This window comes from Diachasmimorpha longicaudata, chromosome 4 (genome assembly GCF_034640455.1).
Source record: "Diachasmimorpha longicaudata isolate KC_UGA_2023 chromosome 4, iyDiaLong2, whole genome shotgun sequence".
Taxonomy (NCBI): Eukaryota; Metazoa; Arthropoda; class Insecta; order Hymenoptera; family Braconidae; genus Diachasmimorpha; species Diachasmimorpha longicaudata.
In genome coordinates this window covers 4967624-4993234 of record NC_087228.1, presented here as the reverse complement: position 1 = coordinate 4993234, position 25611 = coordinate 4967624, and the positions used below count along the sequence as shown (strand labels likewise).

At 36.8% G+C, this 25611-nt stretch overlaps 2 protein-coding genes across 2 annotated transcripts; both read right to left on the bottom strand.

Annotated features, from left to right (window-relative positions):
* Positions 1 to 922: 922 nt before the first annotated feature.
* LOC135161813 (ABC transporter G family member 2-like) lies at positions 923 to 15377 on the bottom strand. The gene is made up of 25 exons (XM_064119736.1): positions 14901 to 15377; positions 13692 to 13923; positions 12772 to 13082; positions 12270 to 12468; positions 12057 to 12195; positions 11234 to 11567; positions 10999 to 11130; positions 10504 to 10732; positions 9588 to 9693; positions 9304 to 9475; positions 9087 to 9184; positions 7178 to 7182; positions 6390 to 6581; positions 5558 to 5656; positions 5160 to 5299; positions 4376 to 4546; positions 4033 to 4271; positions 3284 to 3476; positions 3179 to 3207; positions 2554 to 2659; positions 2248 to 2475; positions 1946 to 2081; positions 1515 to 1620; positions 1345 to 1445; positions 923 to 1107 (listed from the first exon to the last, which is right to left on the bottom strand). The coding sequence occupies exons 1-25, from the start codon at positions 14988 to 14990 to the stop codon at positions 923 to 925; spliced, it is 3972 nt and encodes a 1323-aa protein (XP_063975806.1). The 5' UTR covers positions 14991 to 15377.
* A 603-nt stretch (positions 15378 to 15980) lies between these two features.
* LOC135161290 (tRNA (uracil-5-)-methyltransferase homolog A-like) lies at positions 15981 to 18706 on the bottom strand. Its single transcript, XM_064118725.1, has 5 exons — positions 18266 to 18706; positions 17150 to 17883; positions 16797 to 17031; positions 16318 to 16510; positions 15981 to 16236 (listed from the first exon to the last, which is right to left on the bottom strand). Exons 1-5 carry the CDS (start codon positions 18581 to 18583, stop codon positions 15998 to 16000), a joined length of 1719 nt encoding a protein of 572 aa, XP_063974795.1. The 5' UTR covers positions 18584 to 18706; the 3' UTR covers positions 15981 to 15997.
* Between the last annotated feature and the right edge of the window lie 6905 nt (positions 18707 to 25611).

The window sequence follows — 25611 nt, the reverse complement described above, 5'->3', positions numbered from 1 at the left end:
AATTTTGTTAAGATTTCGATCACTTTTTGAAGGACGATTTCTTCAAATTCAATTAGCATTTTTGATTGTCAAGTTAAAGCGGAATTTAACACAATGTCTTGTGGCAAAATGAACATTTCCGATGAAGTTACAGATTAAGATCTGGATTTTTTCACACTTTAAGGTAATCTATTGTTTAGGAAACAAGTTGTATTATTTGTTTGTTGGATGGGAATGTTTGGAAAGATATTAATACTTTTTGAAAGTTAATTAAGATAGTTCCGATTAAGGGGGAATTTTTTAGTACTCTTACTCTAGTGTGTCAAGTGTCAATTAATTTCACTGATTTCTGGCTTGATCCTGATGTTGAAAGCTCTTTTGATGAGTTAATAAAATAACGAAGGCAATATTTAATACATAATCTACCATGTTATTGTCAAATGTGGTATGTAAAAGGTAAATATTCATGAACAGGTTAGAAACAGGTGGTGATAGTTGCAGAGGAGGACTTATTGGATTGAATACTTTCTTTGAAGATAAATTTGGTTTGGGAAGAAGAAAGTTCTAAAATTACCAATAAAATTTTTTCACAAGGCAGGAGACTATTCTGAGAATTAAATTAATGATGTGCTAATACATACCAAAGTAATCAATTAATTATGTACATATATGTTCAAATATCCATAATATTATTTAGAAACTACGTTTTTAGAAGAAAGAAGTCTGAAATGTTGCCTCAATGAACATATGTGGGAACTATTCTAGTGGAGGTATGAAGGAGGGGGCGGGGGATGAATAACATGTATTGATTCACATAATTAATTTAGAAACAGTTTAAATAGTTTATTCCTTCTGGTAACAAACAACATGTACAAATAAGCAAAACCTATCCCTTATTTCATCACTTAACGCGAACCCTGATCTGTCAAAACTGGCGAACCACTTAATGTTTGTCTCGACACCTTCTCCATAAACACAGATACCCCAGTAGATGGAAACAAGTGGATAAAATCGCCATCGAGAGGAGATCCAGCCAGAAGTGGGTCTCGTCAAAGTCGTACATTTCCATGACCTCAGATCCATCAGTGACACATGGCAGGTCGAGCTTGGGGGTCGTGGAGTCACAAGCTTGAATAAAAGATCGAAAAGACTTCGTCAATTGAACTGAATCCTTCATGCCAAGTACATACTATGCATTAAGGGTAGAACATCATGTTTCGAATCGATGAACTAAGTTCCATCAATGACTAGATGAATCGATTTGGATCAATGAATCTATGAATCATACGGTGTTTCAATTTAGCAGTATTTGAGAGTGGATTTCTGGCGTATTAAAATTGTAAAAAAATTGTAATGACGACTTACAGATATTCTGGACCCCCTGCCATTGCACTATGGTGAGGGCTTCAGTTGAATGAAGTAACCAAGAGATGTATCTGACCCACTTGACGTACAGTGGAAGTGAACTGAAAGCATATTCTAGTGAATAGGCAGAAATAAAGGGAAACTCATGCGAATGACGGGACAATGAGTACCTTAATTTAATGAAAGGCCCCATTGTGATCATCAGGATATAATCGAAGGGCACGAGATATGCCATTGCCAAAGGGACCGTCTCGAATGCAGCGGAAAAGAAACATCCTGGAATTTTAATCACAGGAGAGTAAATTTATTTCATTGAACGACATGGAAGATACCAAAATTGAATGAAAAATATGATCTGTAATTTTTTTTTAATCACGTGACGTTGTTTACTTTTTGAGTCGATTTGAAAATAATCTAATAATAGAAAGAATCTCTTTAAAAAATCTGTACTGTCTTTTTGAGACATTAAACTGATTTAAAAATCGTCCGCCAAATTGGAGAAGTCGAGACGTTATAAATATTGCATATTTGCCTGTACAGATTCATAAAAAAAATTAGAAAATAATTTAACTGAGTAATTAAGTAAATTTTAAATACTTACCACAAGCTGTTGAGACGTTCATGGTGAAGATTGTTACAAGAAGAGTGAGCCCGAAGGCTTCTGCAGTATTTCTGAGACCTGCTAACCAGTAGATGATCATCGTGAAGGCGACAGGTTCAATTATCAATCCTGGAAACTAAAACGAGAGAATAATTACATTTTAAATTTTTCGATTACTAAAAAAAGTGAATAATTTCGTTTTGAATGTTCCAATGACTGGATAAAAAATTATTCACTCTGCAAATTCGTCCAAGAATTTTAATTAGGACTTTAATTTAATTATGGAGAAACGAGTGACGTACCAGCGAAATCAAGCGAGAGATGTAATAGAGATGAGTCGAGTACATTCCAGCTCGATTTTCCCGAAGGAATAGAGGCAATTCTTGCGGGAACAGGGAGAGTGTTGCGTACATTGGGAAGAACGTGTTCTCAGTCACGAGAATGAAAAGGACACCCTGGACTGCTTGGACACCCAGTTGATTCAGACTAACCGCTCCGACGAAGCATAATCCAGCCATTGTAGCCACGCACTGGTACGTGAAAATAAAATTTGTGAAGTTGGGACTGATTTCGGGAAATTAATTGATTATTATTTTGTGGATTTTTACCAGCTTTTGGAGGATTCTGATAAACTGGAGGGAGGGATCACGCAGAACCTGGAATACACCTCGGTGAGTCAGCCAGAAGAGTCTTGTCCACCATCTTGGATGTTTACTAGAGTCATAAATATCGAAAGTAGGGGAATCCCAGTGGGAAATTGCAGAAAAAATTCTCATCATGAGGTTTTTTATTCGACAAAAAGTTGAAGGTTTCTGTTTTTTTCAATTGGAATAGTGACGTGGAACAATAAACAAATTGAACAAGGAATTCAGTAGCGAAGTAGTAAAACAAGCTGTCACTTTCGACTCTTGACCAGTTTTTTGTGGATATCTTGAAATGTAGAGCAGATAGAAATATTTTTATTATAACGTTTTTTGTCGAGTGAATTCAGTACCACAATAAATGTTATTACAACAATTCCACTGTCTCTCTTAGATTCGGAGATATTCCGCAAAAACTCGGCCCATAAATTATCTCGGATTTCCACGTCGCCACTGAATTCTCTATTGAGAATTTCAGTAGAATAATTTTTTCGGTTGAAAAAAAAGAAACGAAACTATAATTTCGTACAAAGGTGTAAAACACAAATTCGAGTACTAAAGAAAATGACTTATTATAATTATAATTACGTACAAATCGGCGTGAAAAACATCGTTGGTCCACTGCAAAGAAGAAATTCAATTTTTCATCATTGCAAATTAAAAGAGATTCAACAATAAATTCATGAAACAAACATACGTCGTAAGCCTTTGAGATATGAAGTTCTAGTTGCAAAGTGACGTCTATCTCTTTGCAAGAATCACTAGTTAAAAATGCATCACAAACTCTTTGAGCTGCTCTTCTGCTACTGTCCTCATCCCTGGGGGCTATCGCAAGTGTTGCAACGAGAAAATCAGCAGGATTGTAGTTACTCGGGCATTCGTACCCCTGTCTGTAAAAAAAATATAAACATTTTAATAAAATTTAACTTTGAAAAATATCCAAAATCATATGAGAGAACAATATAATTTTGACAATGAAATATTTCGCTGACAAGAGTTTAAGACGAATATTTGAACGGAAATTTCGAACATTTTGTTGTCTGAAACAAATATAATTGACAAAATTATATTTTTTTTCTTAGTGTTATCGTGGAGGTGAATAATTCACGAACCTAAAAACGGTTGCGCATTTCTGGCTCATTCTGCTCACTTAAGAAGAAACAAAAACATTTCCTTTTCATTCTGATATATTTTATATAATTATGTAAAATATATATTATTATTATTGTTCTATGTATATATAATTATAATAACATTACTTATATATATATATAACATGTCAAGGCGAAATAGGTCAGTGACAGTGTTCGTTTCATGTTTTTTAAAAATTTTGCAAACAAACAAAAAGATCTCCGACTCCAAGACGTTAATTCATCTGCTGTGTTCACATCTGAGTACAAAATTAAGAAATCCGATTTATTATTTTTTTTATTTACGTGAAATTACCTTGAAAAGAACAGGAGGGCTTGATCTCTAGTCCCAGCGAAGGCAATTCTGCCATCAGCCACGAGAATGATTCGATGAAAATTATCAAAAATAGCTGAGCTAGGTTGATGAATAGTGCAGAGTACTGTTCTCCCTCGATTTGCAAAAGCTGTCAAATGTGAAATGAGGACTGTTGCTGAGTTAGAGTCCTGGCCCGTCGTTGGTTCGTCCAGGAAAAGAATTTTCGGATCGGTGAGAAGCTGAAAATGAACAATAATTAAGATTAATTATTATTAAACTCTAATTAGAGAGCCACTCTCAGCAGTTGTTCGTCTTAAATTTAGATAAGTTTTGAGTAAGTTACTTCAGTTGCAAATGCCAGTCTTTTTTTCTCGCCTCCGGATAACACTTTGTCATCTCCAATGGCCCCAATTCTAACGCCAGACCTGTCGACCAATCCCACGTCTCGCAGTAAATTTGAGATCTTCTCTCGAATATCTCGACTCGCCATCCTCCGGTCCAGCTTCATTCTGGCCTTTGGGATACAGAATATGAGTCTCAGAGAGGCATTTATAATTAATTTAATTATTGATAACATGGAAATGTTGATTTTTAATTGAAGTAAGAGTCACTCTCAACTAACTTTTTATTGATTTTATTATTAAATTAATAGTCAATTATCTGAACTAAATTATTCATGGGATACGAAATCGGAATCGGGGGATTTGAACTAGTCCTAAATCCATACAAAGTCAGTATTATTGAAATTCCATTTCGAATATTATTAATATTTTCCAAAATATTTCCTTTTTATGAACAACTTATGAAACAGATTTTAATCATTTATGTGAATTATTTCGTTACGTTCTGAGTTTTATTTCTTTTGAAAAACAGAAACGATAATCAAATTGAGAAAAAAACTACGATTCCACATGTGATCGAGTTTGCAAAAAATTTGGTGTAGTTTTCGATAATATTTGAGTTTTGTAAAAAGAGCTACCTTAAACTAATCATTATTTCGTTAATTACCAATTTCAGATCCACATTAACGAATCGATTTTTTCAAAAGGCAACAGATGTTCAAGCCCATCAATGCGATCATTCCCGTTAATTGGAATTTTTAACCCATTTTAGTAATTTATCATTACCATGAACCAGAGGTGCTCCAGCAACGTCATCGTACCGATGAAAATATCCTCTTGATGCATGAATCCACTGTGATGTTTCATGTACCTGGAGTTCACTGAGTGCCCATTTACTCTTATATCTCCGTGAACTATTACCCCAGCTAGCAATCATGCAAGGAAGACACATTAATTTTGTAAGTAGCTTAATTTCACCGAGAAAGTTAACAAAATCAAAGCTAATGGATGTGAAGGGATTACAAAATTTTGAAAAAGTGTAACACTCAAGTCTAAAAATCAAGATCATATTTGACATGTAAACAATTTTTTTTGTATCTTTGTCAATTTTCTTGCAGCTGAATGGACCCTCCCTCGGGATCTGGAGCTATAATAATAATATAAATAAAAGGATGTTAACTTACGAGCAGTTCGATAAGCAAGTGCAGTCATGAGAGAACTTTTTCCTGCTCCACTCCCGCCCAATATCGCAGTTAAATCTCCGGGTTTCAGAACTCCACGAACTGAAATGGAATACAAAATGACTTGAGAGGGTAGTAGGACAGTTCATCCCCGACTTTTTTACCCTCAGACAGTTCATCCCAGAACATTGATTCCCCCCAGCTTGTGCAGTACACACCAATCGTGCTGAAGTATTGGGATTAATTATACGGTTTTAATTATAAATTGATGAATGATGTGAATATTCCGTTCGTTGTTTATTTTTATTCTGCTGGATTAACACCGACAACAATAATAAAATTCACAATAATAATATATTGCTCGATAATAACTGTGAGTACATTATTATTATTTTTTATTTTGCTGGAATCAGACGATTGGAACAAATTGGCCAACAAGAACTGCCATGAAATCTATTTACGGTCTTTCTAAACAAGTTGATATCTGAATTTTTACGATTCAAAAACGAATATTTTCAAGAAAATAAGTCGAAATGAATCGATCGAAGATTTTGAAGTAAATAAATAAATCCATTGATTTTGCAGATATTTGTGAAAAATCCTTGAGAAAAAAATCACTTTTTCTCAAAATATATCCAACCGATCACTCTGTCCCTGTGTGCTGAAGTAGTCTTCATTAAAACTTATAATTTGTGAAAATTTCAGATTTTTTGGAATTTTTTTGTTCACTCATTAGTCTATTTTCTAAAAGTTGAATTTTAAGGAATATGAAAAACGACCAACTACAATGCTTCCATTCCCAAGAAAAAAAACCACAGATTTGGCTCATCCCTACCGTTATTAATTAACTGTTTGCAAATACTGTTGCTTCCTCGATCCAGAGCATAAACCGATAAATCCCTCCAGGATAGAGTGACACCCCGGTTCTCCCCCGAACTCCCAAGGGTCGCCGAACTCATTAAAAGTCCTTTGGATTCTCGATCTTCCAGCGATTCCATTATTCCGAGTAAATAAATAAGAAAATTTTCTCACTCTCACACCCCCCAATGACTTCATTAAACTCTTCGAAATTTCCCCATACCACTCCTTAAGTATTTACTCAGTCAACAAATGAACAGCGATTCAACTTATGCACTGATTGAATTATTTCATAATTCAACTGACGGATTAATTAATTCATCGATTGTTAAATTAGTTCACTAGTCTAGTCATTAATTACTTTATTTAGTTATTTAAAAATTCAATGAAACCTCGATATTTCGGGTCAATGACACTAAAAATATTATCAATAAATTAACACCATCCCGTTCCCTTCGGGAGGAAACCTTAGCGCGACTGGGACCTCTTAGTCACCGAACCCGACTGCCTCGCGAGGGCTTGAGAAATGTAGCACCGGTTCAACTCTCCAATGCAGGGGGAACTGACTGATAGACTATATAACTTAGTAAATAAATGCGATACATGAACTGAGAAAAAAAATTACTTTTGCCAAATATCCATTTACTTCAGCGAGATATTTATCAGCTCAAAATTATATTTTTTCGGTTTAATCACTTCCAAAAGGGACCGAGTTAGCATTCAATTACGATAATTATATTACCCTAGAGGATGAGTATTTTGTACGTGAACTTGAATGAATTCCGAAAAAAAATTATTCAGTTTTTACAAATTGTGATTTTTTTAAATGAAGAACTTCGATGAATTATTTAATACTTGTAATTATTGCAGTTCAGTCAGCTTTGTAATTAACATGATCAGGTCGTAGAACAATATAATCGATGCGATTCAAAGCTAATCAGAACTATCAGGTAATTACTCGATTTCAGGAATAAAGGATTTAAAAAATAAATGCTTTCTTCAAACAAATGAATATTTAACAAAAGTAATTTTTTTTCTCAGTGTGAAGGACCTCGGGCGATGTCTAGTTGCAAATTCTTGCAGGAACTTGCAACGAATTTTGTTAAAAATTAAATAATCAATATTTCTGAATAGCATTACGGATTTATGAGATAACGCGCAGTTCTCTCACTCTCTTTACTGATTAAAAGACTATAAATTAACTACATTCGTATGATTTTGCAAAGAGATCAGTAATGACCAATAAAGTCTGCAATATTCCTAAAAATAATATTAACGGTCATCTCTCGGAGGTGCACCGTACGTTATAAATTAGTAAAATAAATTTTATTCAGATTAAATTTAAAAAATTGAAGATAGAAAATGTTATGAATTTTTTCGTTAGGTCAGGGTTGAAAAAAACCTTCGTTGAAGTCATATCAAGTGTCCCTTGCACTTCCCATGCTGTCATTTCCCTCAAAATCTCGTACTCCCCTGCATTTTCATGGGGCGGTATTGCCTCTCCCCGCTATTTTTATTTATTTACATGACATACAAAATGTGATGTGGTCGCACGGTGTGCCTGTCAACCGGTTTGTCATGGACACCGATATCGAGGTGGTCAGGACGTCTATACACCCTGGCAGGAAACGCCACTGGATAATGTACAATTTTAAATATCAAACGACAAGTTGTGGTGCTAATGTCGGAACCAATTTCGAATAACTGGTAATCGAATGATTTATTATTTAATCCAACCACTCTGGGACTGTGCGGTCACCATGTGAGATGAACAAATAAAAAAAAATGTTCAATGATTGAAGCCCTTTATTTTCATTATTTCGACGACACCGAATGGCAATGTAATTATTTTTAAAAAATAATTAAATAAGTTCTGAAACCGAATTAGCCGCCTTAAATAGCTGTGAACTGATGAGGAGTCGACGAATCCCAAAATTCGATCACTAAAGAATACCACACCTTTTCGACGACGGTATTTTGGAATAACATGGAACCTGTCGCATTTTTCCTGGAGGTCTTGTGTAAGACACAATTACCTCTTATTATAATAAATAAATTGCCCCAACCACTTAATCAACTTGTGTTGATTTTCTTTTAAGAGTTTCTTTTTTTTTTCACGAGATTCATTTACTCTTCATTGATTTTATTATCGACTATTACAACTGAAAAATAATCTGTACAAAAAATAATTTACTCTGTGGTGTTGGATCTAGGTGCATTGCCCGAGTCACATCAGACACGAAATAATAAATGTCTATAATAAACCGAGGTATAGGCTCCAAGGGTCTTTACAGAGTTATCGAGTCCATTTCAATTTAAACAAATCAGTAATTTAATTTGTAGTATAATACAGTGGACTAATGATAGGAATTAAAAAAAATACAACATGAGACAGCTGAGATGTGGTCAGCGGAAGAAAGAGGGCGATTGTCCTGCTAGTCCTCGCCAGTGAACTCATTCCTCCTTTTATTTATACTCCTGCTGGAGAGAGGAGAACACTAGTCCATCTTTAAGTTGTCTGATCGATGCATTTTTCAAACGAATACAAATATAAAATTGAAAAATATAATTTCATAATTTAATTGGGGGATTAAAAGACATTTTTTTCTCAAGAAAAATCTTTTTATTTTTCATTCTGGATCAGCATGTTCTTCATCTAATCCCGTACTTTCACGTCTTCCGGAATGTTTTCGACAATAACGCCAAAAACGCGAAGAACCTGAAGCTGATTATGAGGGCACACAGGGCGATGATGTCCATATTAAAGTCTCCCTGAAAAAAAAAATTAATTAATTACAAGAGCACTTGGTGTTCCTGTAATTTTTGCGATTTCTTGGGGATGAAAATTGAAACTTAATCCCTAGAATTACTGAATCGGAATGACCACAGACCTCGCTGAAGTTGTAGGTTTGCAGAACCATGCGACCGGTTTTGGGACAGGTCGCATTACTGCGCGTGCAGGCTATTGTTTCAACCTCGGACCACTGGTTAATTAGTAGTGCCTCATTACCGTAGCGAAACCATGACAGGTAGGAGAACCATTCGAAGTAGATGGGAACAGATCTGTTGGGAAATAAAATCACGAGGGATGAAATGTTGAGGAATTGAGACTCCAGGTTGAGGTTTTGCATTAAACTTCATGTTAATTAATGACGTAGATGATCAACAAACTTACGCTGTATTCAGGAAAAATCCACCAAACAGCAGGAAGGGAATGATAACAGGCGGACCAACCGACAGAGCCATAGAAATATTCGTGCTTACGCAGGAGATGAGGTATCCTGAAATCAAGAAAAGAAAAATTAATTAAAAATAATGAGCAGTTAATAATGAATCACAGTTTATTGCAGATTTCCGGGGGAATTAAATATTAACTAGGGGTGGATCATGATCTGTCGGGGTCATACTATGAACTTCCGGAGTTAGTGGCTTTGTAATAAGAAAAAAAACTTTAATTTATTTGATGGAGGGGAAATTCCTGGGATTCGAAATCTCCCGAAAACTTCAATTAACATAAAATTTCCTTTCTCCATTAATATTTCATCAAAACCTCAGTCGGTTGTCAATAGTTAAAGGCACGTATCTTCAAAATTTAGCATCAGACCGACAGTGTAAATATGTACAAATGTACATATACGTACTTATGTACAAATATCAAGACTTTAAATAATTTTTTAAAAACCCAATCGCGACTGCGAATTTTTCAACAATTTCTGTCCAACTCCTTTTCATCAGAAATGTTATTTATCTGATCTATGTTTATTCAAATGTTATTTATTGTTACTAGAAACGCACCGGAAATTCTCATCAAAGAATTGTCAGCAGTGACATCAATGGCCTCGAAAATCCTATCGGAGTAAAAACAGGATTACTCGAGATTACCGATTGGAATAGTGATCGTTCTTGCGAGAGCTCGTGTAATGCGATCACCGTGCTCCCGGTAACTCTATCAGGTGTGAGTGAATATAATACAATCCCACTAGATTCAAATATCTCGCACTGAATAAATCCCTCTCCCTCATTGACTTAAAAAAATAAGAAATAAATAAAAGAAAAATAGCAAAAAATAAATAAAAAAGTATAAATCTTACCGAATGAAGTGGCGACATTTGCGATGAGTGTCATGATCCCAGCAGCGATGAAGAAGTGATCGATCCCAGGATATAATCCGACCATCGGGTAGACGATTGTCGTGAAGAGAAAAGGAACCGCCACGAAGATTGGCGCCTCCGCGAGGGTTTTACAGATGAAATAAATATCTGTACGATACATTCCATTCCTGTGTTCACGAAGGAATATGGGCAGTTCGGCGCAGAATACCTAATTAATCAAATATTTAATTAATAACCTGTATTCCCCGATTTATTACGACAATTTATAATCATTTTTCCTGCGATTTTCAATATGCTATGTTTTAACAGTCGAATTATCCCAACAACGAGTGGCTCTACCCCAAAAAGTCATAAGAACATTCTTATGCAGAATTTTATGAGCTACAAAAACGATTTTGTGACATTTTACGCTCAGGAATGTTGTTATTGAGATAATCGTGTAAAACGTATCATGATATTTGCGTGTCTTCTTACACTGATAACAGCAAAAACGTTCTGAAAGGTCATGTTTGTCAGGAAAATAAAAAGGGCGCCATTGATGTTCATCACCCCGTCCTGATCTAGCTTTTGTCCATAGTAGATAACTCCGATTAACAGAGACACCATCTGCACAGAATTAGTTTATTTTTTGCGATTATTCTTCACTTGTTAATGCCATTTATTTCTCCAAAATTATTGGAAGGGATTATATCAATTTTGGGTGACTCACAAACGTCTGCAGTAGTCTAACTTTGATGAGAATGGGTTCCTTGATTACTGATAACCATGACCTCCAGAGAACTGCGCGAAATTGCTCGCACCAGGACGCCTTGTAAGGTGATTGTCCACTGTCCTTCCCCTCCGATACCCTTAAGGACTCTTCGAATTCTCCTTGAATCGTTTCCGCCTCTAGTGCGATTTTAGTTCCATTGTCACTTCTTTGAAACGCATCGCAGACGGCGTTGATGGTGTGCCTGCAGGATGCCTCGCGTCCTGGCACCACCGCCAAGACTTGTACGAAATAATCAGCGGGATTGTAATTACTGGGACAGACAGCTCCCATTCTAAAAATAATTCATAATCGTGCTATCGTGTGAAGTGAAATCGTGTCGAGAAAGCCAAAATTAATTAAAAGATTTATAAATATTCTAGGGATAATAACAAATTTCGTTGGGATTTTATCGGACAATTTTAATGGTTTATTCAACAACGAATGATGGTGGAAAAATAATTATGGTACGTAAACTGAAACTTGAATTATGCCGAGATAACTATAAATTTTAAAAAACGTTCTCACACAGTTCTACAACAAATTGTATTTGTCTGCAAAAAATTTCATTATATAAAATTACTGAGTCCGTAAAATAGTTTCGTAAAAAACTGAAAATAATGTTTAGATGTTCTTAACGAGTCTGGTTTCAATGTTTTTATAAATAATTTTTTTATCCATCAAAATTATCAGAATTTACAACAAAGAAATCGTAATTAATTGTAATTCTTTAATTGATATTTTCTAGAGTTCCACGATAAAAAATAATGCTAAATTCACAAACGTTTTAAAAAATGCGTAAGCCTGTTCAGGGGTGCCCATGAATGCGACCCGCCCTTCGGCCATGAGGAGAATCTTGTCGAAGAGTGCAAACAGCTCAGAAGACGGCTGATGAAGAGTCGCGATGATCGTTTTCCCTCTAGCTGATGAATAAAAGAAATTCTCTACTGTCTCATAAGAAGATTGAAATTGTCTTGCTTTCTGAAGAATTACAGACCTGCGAGGGCCTTCAGCACGGACACCACCTGATGTGCCATGAAGGAGTCCAGTCCTGACGTTGGTTCATCGCAGAACATCAGAGGAGGATCCGTGAGTACCTCAGAAGCAAATGACAATCGTTTCATTTCACCACCGGACAGCCCTTTCACTCGTCCGGGAATACCGATTATCGTATCCTTGCATTTTGTGAGGGCCAACTGCCCTCGTCAATGGAAAAACGGAATCATTATTAGTCGCATTAATTACCGGCCCCATATTATTTAATAACAAATTAATAAAACGTGACCTCAAAGGTAGCTTTTAGAATCGATCTTCGTAAACATGAGATTATCTCCAGAACAAGTGGTTCTATCGAAAAATATCATTAGATCATTGTTACGAGACATTCTCTTCTCTACAAAAAAGGTTTCTTGCAATTTTCCTCTAAATTCAATTATTGTGGAGATAATTGAACAATTGGTGGAAGTGTTACTGCAATAGAGACTGAACGAATAATTTACTTCTGATATGACGTCGTTGACCCTCTTGACCCTTTGTTTATACGGTATATGCCGATCCATTCGCACCATAGCTTGAAAGAGCAGATGCTCTTCTACAGTGAGAGTACCGACAAATAAATCGTCCTGCTGTACATAAGCTGTTCTTGACGTGAGCACACTCGATGTCACTCGTCGGCCATTCGCTGCCATCGTCCCCGAGACTGTTATGCCCCGGGACGAGCGAAATGTCAGGGCATTTAATAGAGTCGTTTTTCCAGCTCCTGATGAACCCATTATCACCAGCAGTTCACCGGGATATGCCACACCACAGGCTGAATAACAGGTTGAAATGATAAGAACAATTATACGCCATTTAATCCTGAAAAATTGTTCTTGAACAAAGTCCTGTATAAGAAAAATCATAGACTATTTAATCCTAGTTTAATCCTGATAAAGAACATCCTAAAAATTTAATCCCAGTAAAAAAAAGTCCTAACAAAAAGAAACTTCGTGAACTCGATCCTATTTAATTCAAAAAAATAAAAATATATAAATAAATAAAATAAATAAAAAAAAATAAAAAAATAAAGTTATATTTTACTTTTTTTGTTTCACCAAAACTCGACCTCCAAGATTTATTCTTTGCTCATTATCTTAAATAAAGATATCTACATTTTGTTTTTTATTTATAAAATAAAGGAGATGGAAAGTTCTTGATTTTTTCCACCAGTTTAATTAATCATTCTAAATTGAATTTGAAATAACGAAGAGCGATGGGATAATTAAATTAAATTCTTCATAAATGTCCCATAAATAGTGCCCCTGCGTTAAGTAATCGCGGGTGTGTGGCCGCATAAAACCACAATGGAGGCGCAGCATCTCATTACGTTCCCTCACCATCGGAATTCTCATTTTTCATATCAAATTTATTGAATTCTCACCGTCTTTGAGAATATGCCTCTGCTCAACTGGTTTATTCCTTCTGAAGACTCGGTCCCAGGCTTTACCATTGCGCGTCGTATAGTAGACATTCACGTCACTCCAGGTGTAGGTGATTCTGTCATCAGTAACTGACAGAGGATGAATTTCATTATTTGAAACCACTGGCTCCATTCGGAGAACATCGCCAGTGCTGGGACTGTGAGTCTCCGGGTGATGTCCATTTCCCTTCGTCTAAAGAAACAAATTAAAATAATTCTAAGATAACTTAACTCATCTTTTTATACATTTATTTATTTATCCAGTTCATTATGTACTCTGGCGATATTTTTGAAAAAATAAGTTAAAAATAAAATTAAAAATCTGAAAAATATTTTGATAAAAGATCTTTTCAAGTTAATTCTATGAAGAATGAAGAACAAATACTTTTTAATTGTAAATCATGAAATTAATTAACTAAAAGAATATGAAAGTTAAAAATTATCTCAAGAATGATTTTGTTATCCAAGAAAATCATGAAATATTTTTTGCGAATAATTTCACTCTCTCCAAACAAGAGAATTAAATTTTGACAATGCAAATTTTCCATAAATCCACTCACTCCGCTGATATTTTCAAGAGAAAAACAACAAATAAAAATGTATAAAGAAGCGAATGAGTCGAGGATTTTACGACTCATTCTTATCAGTTAATGCTCCAATTATACGCATAATTCAAACGAGTCTCGGGTCTCCGGAGACTAACGAGATAGGATTTTCATACAGAAGGATATTCTGAAAACATAGAAGAGTGGAGGGTAACCAGCCCTAGACCGTGACGTCTAATCTCCCCCATGGGCTCTCGATTTTCAGTGGGAAGCCCTCCGGAACTACTACGGCTTCCAGTGATGATCCTCCTCAGCCCTTCTCCCTTGATACTCCTCGTTATAATCAATTTCAAATCAAACATTCATTATTATTCGCGCAATTAAAAGAATGCTCCCACAATTCCCTATTCATTCCAATTTAAATCGAGATCGAGTGATGTCATGAAAAAATGTCATTAGAATTTTTTTTAGTCCATTAAATTTTCTACAAAAAAGTTCCAGTAACGTTTTCTCCCACCATCGGTCATTCAGAAGATATTCTCCGATGAAATGAAATTCTAAATTTCGTTGTCCTGATAACTTTGTAATTTTTCAATATTTTTGCTTCTTTTTTTTTAATACTTACGAAGACAACAGAATCATATGACGTCCTCTGGGTGCTCGTAGATGGGGTGGAGGTGCTGATCAGGGGCTGATTTTCCTCCGTTCCTGTCATTTCGATAGAAGAAATTTGTCTTAAAAAAATTCTTTGTTTATCCGCACAGATTTAGTTTTTTGCACTTTGTTAACATTTCTTCATGACCGTCGGGATAGTTACACCTTCTGGATGTAAAAATAACAACAGCGAGGTGGGAATTTTAACTGTAGACACCATAAATGAACCGCCGGCAGATAAAACACGATTTTTTCTAGTGTAAGCGACGCTCAGGTCTTCATTACATTTAATACCCCCGAGGAAATTTCGCGTGTCGAGAGGTCCTCACCATCGTAGACGCAGGTGATTTTTATTTTTCACGCTGGGACTCACTCCAATGTCATCAGGGGGATCTTCAGAGGCTCGAAGGGGGTCGATGTCGATCTGTCGAGTTCGACGATCACAGCATTACTGGATTCTTTCCGTCACTGGGCTGGGGACTGAGCTGATGCTCGACGTGTGTGGGAGTAAAAGTGTGAGAGTTGTTACGATTTTTTTAATTAATAATTAGACAATAAACGAGTATAAATCAGAAAAGAAATGAGGAAGAAAAATGTTGATGGAGGCAAACCTAATGAGGGACAATTAAATAATTCCAAATCAATCTAATAAAATTATCTTGCAAAATTCAAAATTTAATGATTAAAAATTTAAGAGCAGAAGAAATAAAAATCTTATCACCAAGATGCTATTGAAAACTTGTCTAACAATTGATCAATTAATAATTTATTAATTGACCTTCTAGTGATAATTAATTAATTAATTATTTGCATCTCGATGGATTAGAACGTACTATTTTTGTAAAATTAGTTTAGTCAAAGCTTAATCATTAAAAGTTTAGGAATTTCTGCATCTCTAAACGGCTAAATAATTAATTCCTTTAATCACCTACAAACTCCATTAAAATTGGTGAACATTTCTGAAACTTATGCTCTTCTAAAGAGTCTGATAAAAATATTCTACAAAAACTAGATAAATTATTTGTGGTTTGACAAAATGACCATCAAAATCTCTTTCAATTTACGATTTTATTTTTTATCCGCTATAGACACTCTCTCCAATAAAAATACGAGTTCACAATGATTAGTGTGAGGAAACATATCGACAGGTACAGCTTTGACGGGCACCAGGGGATCCCCAGTGTACTGTTTCGAGGTCGGCCTGGCTAAATCCACAAGATTTTTAACTGCAGCCTTGGGATCACAAGAGATGTAAATCAATCTTTTCAATGATTTCGATTTTCGAAGGGCCAGAACCGCTTGTTGCTCTGTAATTACAAATAAATGAACGGTCACAATTAATTCCTTCAACGAAGCTCGATAACGAATGGTGGTTTAAGGATGCTTACGTAATCCTGCCCGAGGAGGATCGACGATAGCCACAACATCAGGCTTTGTTGTCCTTTGGAGAACGGTTTTTAGAATATCTTCAGCTTTTCCAATAAAGAATTCGCAGTTGTCGACTTTATTCATCTTTGCGTTCTCTCTCGCGTCTTTTATTGCATCGGGAATCATCTCCAGCCCCAGAACTTCTCCACAATGCTGTAAAAAACATCAACTAAATATTAAAATCATTCGAAAAACTGTAATTAAGAAATTGAAAACAATGATATTTGTTTATTAACTCGTGAAAAATGAGCTTTTAATTTTTTTATTCTCTTAAACCTATTTTTCTACCACAAATAAAAATATCTGAACAATCTTTCTGGAAGATCTTCTAAAATAAATTATTATCACAACGAATTAATATTGAAGGAACCATAGGACATCGATTAGCTCTTTTGGAGTCTCATAATTTAACATTTATAATTAGGGGAATAATTCTGACCTTCGAAAAAGTCAGGCCAATAGTTCCAGTACCACAACAGACGTCCAGCACCGACGTATCCTGATTCGGTTTAGCCAAATCAATTGCTGCTTTGTACAGAATCTCAGCTCCTTGTGAATTAACTTGGAAGAACGCCTGTGGGGATATCCTGAACTTCATGTCCATCAGCTCCTCTTCAATGTACTCAGAGCCACTCAGATGCTGGAAGGAACCTCCTCCCTCTCCACCAGAGTCTCTAAAAGAATTATTCATTACTGCATTTTTATTGTTGACTTGTATTTTATTCTTCCGTTTTTTAATGAAACCAAAATACCCCCGAGTCCCAATTTTACGTAATGAAAAGTCTACTTTACCTTCTACTAATGGTCTGAAAGTACAAGGACGTAACATTTGCCTCCTTTCCCCCTTCCTCATCGAAAAATCTGCAGATATCTTTCTTCAAATTATCAATTTCATCGTTACTCAACTCCTGGGGATGAACTCCAACAATCAACATGAGGTGGTTTAATCTCGTTGTTCTGGCAGTGATTTGCCTCCAGTATCCCTGATGATTTACTGGATCGAAGGGCTCCAGTTTGGATTCCCTGATAAAGCTTTGAAACAATCTAACAGCTGTCTTCATGCTCTGGGGAATGTGACACAGGTCATCGATGGGTCCAACAGCTGTTGATCCCGCTGCATAACTGGATAATCTGAAGCCAATGACAATTTCCTTCTCGCCTCGACTTCTTCCCACTGTGAATTCACACTTGTTTCTGTAGCCCTCTGTCATGGATGAGCTCAGAATTGGTAGAAGTTCACAGATTAGGCCACTGTTTTTGGTCTCCTGTTGCTGGATCCACTTGGAGAGGGGAGCATTTTGCTTCCAAATGGCCTGGCCCAGTTTCTGAAGGACTGATCGTATTTCCTTGGTTTTTAACTCCAGTTGTTTGGGATAGGGAATGTCCCAGAGGGGAGTTGTGCTCGTTTTTACTTGTAGCTCAGGGGAAATTGTCTCTGATTGGGATTCTATCTTCTGCCTTTTTGCGGAATTGGCATCGGCCTCCATTTTTCGTTTTATGAAAGGATCTGGGGCTGGTTTTGCTTTCTGTAAGATAAATATGGAGAAGGGTAGGGCATTTTAATAAAAATATTTGTCAAAATCGCTCTGCCTTCTCAGTAAATTCAAAAATTATTGACAACTGCACGAATTGTATTTTAGAGCAGAGTGTGAGTCTTTCAATCTGCGATAGTTTTCTAACAAACGATAGAATCGAGGAAGAATTCGGCTTATTTTCAAGGTAATTAAAACATCTTCAAATGACAATAAAATTTATCGAATTTCACTCAGCCACTGTCGAGTTATTAATAATGAAAAAACGATAATTATCTTCATCGACATAAAGTCGATTCTAAAGTCAGTTATTATGAGGTAAAATAATTTCTAAAAATTGCAGAAGCAGAAAAAAATTGAATTATTGTCGAATTACCCTCGCCATTAGTTTGCAATTTTTCCAAGTCAGGCCATTGATGGTATTGATAGCCTTTTCCACAGCCTCCTCACTCTTGAAGCACACAAAAAGCCATCCACTTCCCTTTTTCGGTGGCTTCACCTTGCTGGACTCCAACTCCAATTTATTATTCAACAAATTCTTTAATTCCTTCATCCCATAGTACTTCGGCAGTCCTTGAATCTCAATTTTGTACTTCTCAGAGGTAAAATCTTCACGATCGAGATATCCATAAGGATTTTTATCTGTATTATTTTCTCCCTCGGTAGAAGCACTAACTTTGGCATCTTCAGGCATTTTTAACAACGAAAATAAGAAATTAGTGTCTCTCCTGCAGTCAACGATTAAATAGACAACAATATTAAATCAACACGTGTTGCTCATAAACTAAACAAATTCAGGACGGACCGTTTCATGAGAATGACCTGATTTTCTGCTGTATCGACTGGGAATTTTGCCGGTAATTCAGTGGGGACCTGAAGTTAGGTGGCGACCTCCGTGTGCCACAGGCAGAAGCCTCAAATGCTCACAGGGTATCTCTAAGTAGTGGTCTGTCTGTCAATTTTGCTACGAACCAATAATTAGCAAAATTGATTATTGAACTACAAACGATTCTTTATCGATTTGGAGTGAAACTATTGGAGAACACAAATTTTTAATAATTTATCGGCCAAACTCATATGGGGTTTTTGCTTATTATTCGATATTTATTTAAAAATAACGGAGAAGCTAACGAAACATTTTAAACTCAGTAGAAGCGGATACGAACCTAGTGCAAGCGATAAATTAATCTCATTTTGTAAAAAGCAATCGCCGATCGGCTTTGCACATGAAAATAAGGATCCCATGAGATTGCTAGACCTCTTCTTGATCCCTACGAATCTCCCCGGAGGTCATAAATGCCCATAAACACCTCTGAAGATGAATGTAATCGGGCAGGAGAACACCCTGGGGAACCCTCGGGCTCGAGATCGAGTCCGAAATCGTGGAAAAATCGGAAAAATTACGAAAGACAAAGCACCAATTGGTTTAGTCCCCAAGTATCGAATCCCGGTGTATCTGAGGCCCCTTGTGAGCATGGGGCCCTCCAGCTCACCACGAACACCGAGAGCAGTGAGAAAGGTTCCTCGAGGGGACATCACCAGCTCGTCATCGGTGAAAAGGGGGACTCCCCTGTTTCTGAATACAGAGTGAGTTTTTTTTAAATAATTGAATGTTATTTTTTATTTGTAATCATCAGAAAAAGAGAGGGATTAGAATATGAGACAACCATATCTGCAATTGTTAATATTTATAATTATTATTAATAGTGCAGGCCCTGGGAACATTTTTATTGGATACATTTCTGTGTCAAATTTGACAAGAGAAGACGAAATATCTAATTAATATTTATCAAAGCAACTCAAGGCAAACAAAATATTCACAAATATTTTATTTGTTTTAAACCAACTCTGATTCGGTTTAAATTATGGTAAATACATTGTTCTAGAACATGATTATGATTGTTATAATCGCGAGTAAACTCCTTTAATACTCATGAACATTAAAAATTTTATCGAAATTGCTCCAAAAAAACTGGAAAATCATTGACGAATTCCATTTAACGTTATGTACAACACAGTCATCCTCCAGAGCAATGGAATTGTCATCATTGAGAGTCAATTAAGCTCCCCTGGAAATGACTCAATCCAAGAAATACAATTTTGAAAGAATAAATATTTCTCTCAAGTTCTTGGCCAGTTGGCAAAATATTTTTTTAAGAATCCCATCTCCTTTAATTCGTTTTCATTGTTCATTAGTGTATCTTCCCTGGGAACATCAATGAAAATTCTTCTATCAAAAAATATAATTATTAATATTCCCATATTTTTATACCACAACCAGTGCTACCCCCTCAGTAAGTGCCTGCACTGAAGAGCACTTCGTGATCCTCGCAATAACCAGCGGTCGGGGATTGGCCAGAGGAGAAGTTGGAATGGCAGTTATTGACCTTCAGTATCCGCACATCATTCTTTGTCAAATGAGCGATGACAATTCCTACATCAATGCGTTAACAAAAGTCCATATGTTTCAGCCAATCGAGGTAAATTATGTTGTCTATCCCCAAAATTAATTTCTCTTTTTATTCCTTTTTTTACGAAAAACGCATGATAAACAAATTATATAACTCTCTCTCGGGTAATTAATATGCAAAGGAAGTCCCCTTTAGAACTGGAACATTATACCATTATTTTTTTCAAACTCAGTATTTTTTAAATTGATAACAATATTTTAACAAATATGGGTTCAGTTGACAGTCAAAATTGTATAGATTCAACTGACTCCAAAATTTTGATTTTGTCGAGACTCTGATTTGCTTTTCATTATTATTTTGCTGTTATTATTATTACAAACGAAATTTCAAACTAACCGGAGACAATTACCGATTTATTACGAATATTTCATTGAAAAAAATTCGATTGAAACCATTTTCTGTCAAATGTATTATAACCAGGATAAAAATAATCGATCTGTCAATGTAAACTATTTAAAAAGAAGCTCAGTATTGCCCTTGATTTCATGAAATTCTGAAACACATAATCGACAGATTCTCATGCCTGACACAATGGGAAAGGATCAAAAGGACCCAAACAGTCTCTACACCGCCATAAAGACTCGTTTCCCCTCCGTCGAGATAACCGAAATCTCCAGGATCCACTGGAATGCTGTAACAGGTCTCGAAAGGATCCAAACCCACTGTACAAACGAGTTCTCCTCGATCGAGCTGATCGTAAAGCCCAAGTACTACGCCCTCTCCGCAGTCTGTACCCTCTTCAAGTACATCGAGAGTATTCAGCACATTGTCTACACCCAGAATTCTGTGAGATTTGAGTATCAAGCAGCGCAGAACGTGACAATGATCGACCTGGAGAGCGCCCAGAATCTGGAACTGGTGACAAGCTGTGGAAATAAATACAACTTTTGTCTCCTCGGGGCTCTGGACCGTTGCTCAACCCCGGCAGGAAGAAGACTCCTCCGAGCGTCGATCCTCCAGCCATCGTGCGATATTTTGGCCATTCAAAGACGTCAGGAATGCGTCAGTGAATTGTGCTCTAATAAATCGTTGTACTCCATTATTCATCCGGTCATTAGGAGGCTCTACGGGGTGCATCGCCTCCTGAATTTTGCGACTCAACATCCCCACGCGTACGAACATTTAGCTAAAAAATCTACCTTTTTACGAATTTCGATTTCACAAAATTACTGATTATTATTTAGATTAATGGTTCATTGAGTTAATCACTCATTAAATGAATCATTCATTAGAATAACCATTAATTACATCAATAATTAATTTAATTAACAACACTGTTGTTATCTCAGGATACGGAAAAATAATGTATTCATTTACCTCATCTTTTTTTAAAGGAATTGAGGAATTGCAATTAATGAACTTGAGAGACTGGGGACCATGACGTTCCTGAAATTGACGTTGTGGATTAATTTTCGTATTAAAATCTTTAATATGTTCATAGTGACACAATAGAATGTGCGGAGAGGAGTCTAAACTACGCACTTCTCCTGAAACACACACTGGACATAATTCCAGAACTAAAAGCAACTCTGAAGGCTGCGGTGTCTCCCTTCTTCAAGCAAGTCTCTGACAATCTGATGGACAAGAGCTTTGAGTTCATGAGGGAGAAGGTCTCCAAGGTCATTCATCCAGAAGCGCAGTCTGTGAAGGGGTACAGTTCCTCGAATTACAACAGGTGCTTTGCGATAAAAGCTGGTATCAGTGATTCCTTGGACGTCGCCAGGAGGACTTACTGCGAGCTCATTGATGACATGGAGAAGATGGTGGAGGACATTGGAAAGAGGCATAATTTGGGATTGACTCTCGCTAATTCGTCGACTTTGGGGTATGTTGACTTAGTCGCAAGATCATTTGTGAAAGGAATTCATTTTTCCCTGATGTCCTTATGAAGTTCTCCAGTATTTTTTGCTGGACAATAGCCAATGATAGCAGATTGTGTTCAAATCGAATTCACGAAGTTTTTTTCCTCTGCACTTTCTTCACTAGGATTACATTTTTAGGATGTTCATTACTAGGATCAAATGGTCTAGGATTTTTTTTTATTCGGGGTTTTGTTTAGGAACAACTTTTCAGGATTAAATGACACGTTCTCATAACAAATTATTCGTTCAAATTTTATAGAATTTATTTTTTGTCAGATAAATCATTAACGGAGTGGTGAAATCTAAATTATTTCACTAAATCAAATAACCGAAAATTCTCATCATTTCTTTCCGTCAGATATCACATTGAGATGAAGCTCCTGCGAAATTTCAAGCTCGAAATTGGAACGCTCCCCCCCGAGTTGATCGAGGCTCACATAAAAGGGTCTACCGTGTACATGACGACCCAGGAACTCTTCGTCAAGAATCAGCACTGCAAGGACGCATGTGTGGAGATCCATCTAATGAGCAACAACGTCCTGGGTGAGATGTTCGAAGCGATAAAGGGCCAAATGGGTAGTTTATTCCAGTTCAACGACAACATCGCCGAGATGGACGTGATTCTCTCGTTGGCCACCATCAGCTCGATCTCCGACTTCGTGAGGCCCACGTTCGGCGCCAGTCTGGAGGTGAGGGGTGGCAAACATCCAGTGATGGACATCCTGGGGGCTGAGAGCCCAACACCTAACGATATTGTTGCATCGACTGCCTACAATTTTCACACAATCACTGGACCCAACATGGGAGGAAAGACTATTTACCTGAAGCAGATTGTCCTGCTTCATATAATGGCCCAAATTGGCTGCTTCGTACCCGCCAGGAAGGCCCAGTTCAGAATTACTGATCATATTTTTTGCAGGCTCGGGGTGAGAGACGATATCGAGTTCAATGCGTCGACTTTTATGCTGGAGGTAAATTTTTTAATTAAATCTTTGTATTTATTTATGTTTTATTGAGTCTCTTCAAGGCAATTGCTGCAGGTTCTGATCACTTGAGGCCCAGGGGTGGGACGGAAAGGGGGCGAAAAACAGGTCAATCAAATCCGATTGAAAGTTCTTTTAACTTAAACATGGAATATTCATTAAGAATTATCAACGAATTTGTTTGAACTAAGCATCAAATGATTAATCAGAATTACTGTTTTGAAAAATTCAAATCTGAGGCAGTTTCTGGTTGCGAAGTGAGGAAGATTCTAATCACAAAAATGGAGGGATGATACATTTACGTAAAATCTCCAAAATCTCCCTAAAAATCTTTGGAACCAATGAACTAAAATTCAATAATGGGATAAAATGAATTAATTCCTTTTCAGATAAAAGAAGCCCAATATATTCTTCAATCTCTCACCCCCAATTCCCTAGTAGTTCTTGACGAGCTCTGCCGAAGTACAACAGTGGAAGAAGGAGCGTCAATAGCCTGGGCAATTTCCAAAAAGCTCCTCCTCTCGAAGGCCTTCATCTTCAGCGCCACGCACTTTGAATATCTCCTAAAGCTGGCTGATCTGTACCCCAATGCGACGAATCATCATTTTGAAGCGATCACCAACGGAACAGATCGGCCCGAGGAGGCTCGTCTGGTTTACACACATAAATTGAAACAAGGGGTCCAGAAGATCCAGAACTATGGACTCGTCCTGGCTCGGGCTACAGGACTTCCTGAGGACGTCCTAGTAGATGCTCACAGGTGGTTTTTCCCTTTCTATTCTTCATTTCTTTTCATTTGGGAAAACAAATGAAAAATTTAATCAACTTCTGCAGGAAAATTTCTGTTGGAAATATTTTACAAAATTAAGTGCGTGGTTTATTCTTCTTATTGTTGACCCAAATTTGGTGAAGATATAATGGAAAATGGGTCCAATATGGATCCATATGGAACCATATAATAATCGATCGATTTTCAGGGTGATCTCTATAACTTTTCTAGATCGGAAAGTTAAAAAATCAATTGTCCAGAAAACTCGATATTAATTTTTTTGGCGAATATTTCTGTACTTATCATTTCTCTTAAAAGAAATGATCGTCTCAAAGTGTTTGGTGCATCAGAAAAAAATCGTTAAGTTTCAAGTTATGATTTAATTACGTGGAAAATTAATGCTTATTGATAATATTTATCAAGTTAATTTTCGTATTTTCTCGGGGGTATTCATTGATTTGCAATCTTGCCTTCCAGGTTTGCTCAGGAAATTCGAGGGTCAATGGAGTTGAATCAGCCGCAGACAACTCCAGGCGATCCGCAGGTGCCCTCAAGACCTCTCCAACTCCCAGACAATTCAAAGCTTCAGAGAAATTACGACAAATTGGCTATAGTCTACGAGAAATTGGAGGACAATTACGAGGTCCCAGATGACGAGATTTACGCATTGGTGCGGGGGTTGGAGGCCATCAGCTACAGTGAATTCCCTCCAGAAACTCCAAAGTCTCTCCCTCGGACCAAAGGGAGTGAAAAATCCTCGGGGCTGTACACCGCAGGTCCGCGGGGCTCGACGACTTCCAACACCTCGCGAAAATCCCAGGAGTCGTCTCTCCCGGATCGTTCCAAAGGAACATCTCCACCTCAATCAGCCTCTACGACTTTAAAGAAGATCACCAAACGTCAGGTGAAGTTCTCTGATACTCCAGAGGTGAAACCTCCAGAGCCTAAACTTCCGAAACTCCAGGAGACCTCGACACCCAGTTCCTCGATGTCGGGAAGGCAGCCCCTGAGGACGATGAACCCCCCACCAATCCCTCAAAAATCCCCCTTCAAAGTTCCTCAGAAGCCATTTTTGAAGAAGTGCCTTACCGAGGATCCAGAATCACCTTTTTTCATTCCCAGGAGTCAGCAGAGTCTAAAAACTGGATTGTTGAGTTCTAGCTCGAGTGTGAGCTCCTGCGGGAGCTTTATAAAGCCTTCGAAAATAGGTAGACCGTTTTTAGTTTGGATTTAAACCATAAATTCATGAAGACACGAATTTATATCTGGACGACTTCGTTTCAGTTCCAATTCCAGCAGAGAACGTGTGTAGAATATTTTGATACCTCGATAGCACACAGATATGATCTAAAAACATCGTTTTTTCGTTTCATATTACCTTTTAAATAATTCACGATTGAAATTAGAGAATTGAAAAATCAATCAAATACAAGATTTTCTCTCAGAAGTAATAAGATTAAAAATTCAATAATGTTAACAAATAAAACAATATTACTCCACAATAGTAATAGCAATTCTTTTGTTGCTCTTATGGACTTTCTAGGGCTCTCGTCCCTTTTACAAAAATATACAAAAAATCAAATAAACAACCTCACAATAACAACAACTTATACAGATATGTTTTTGTAGGGGGAAGA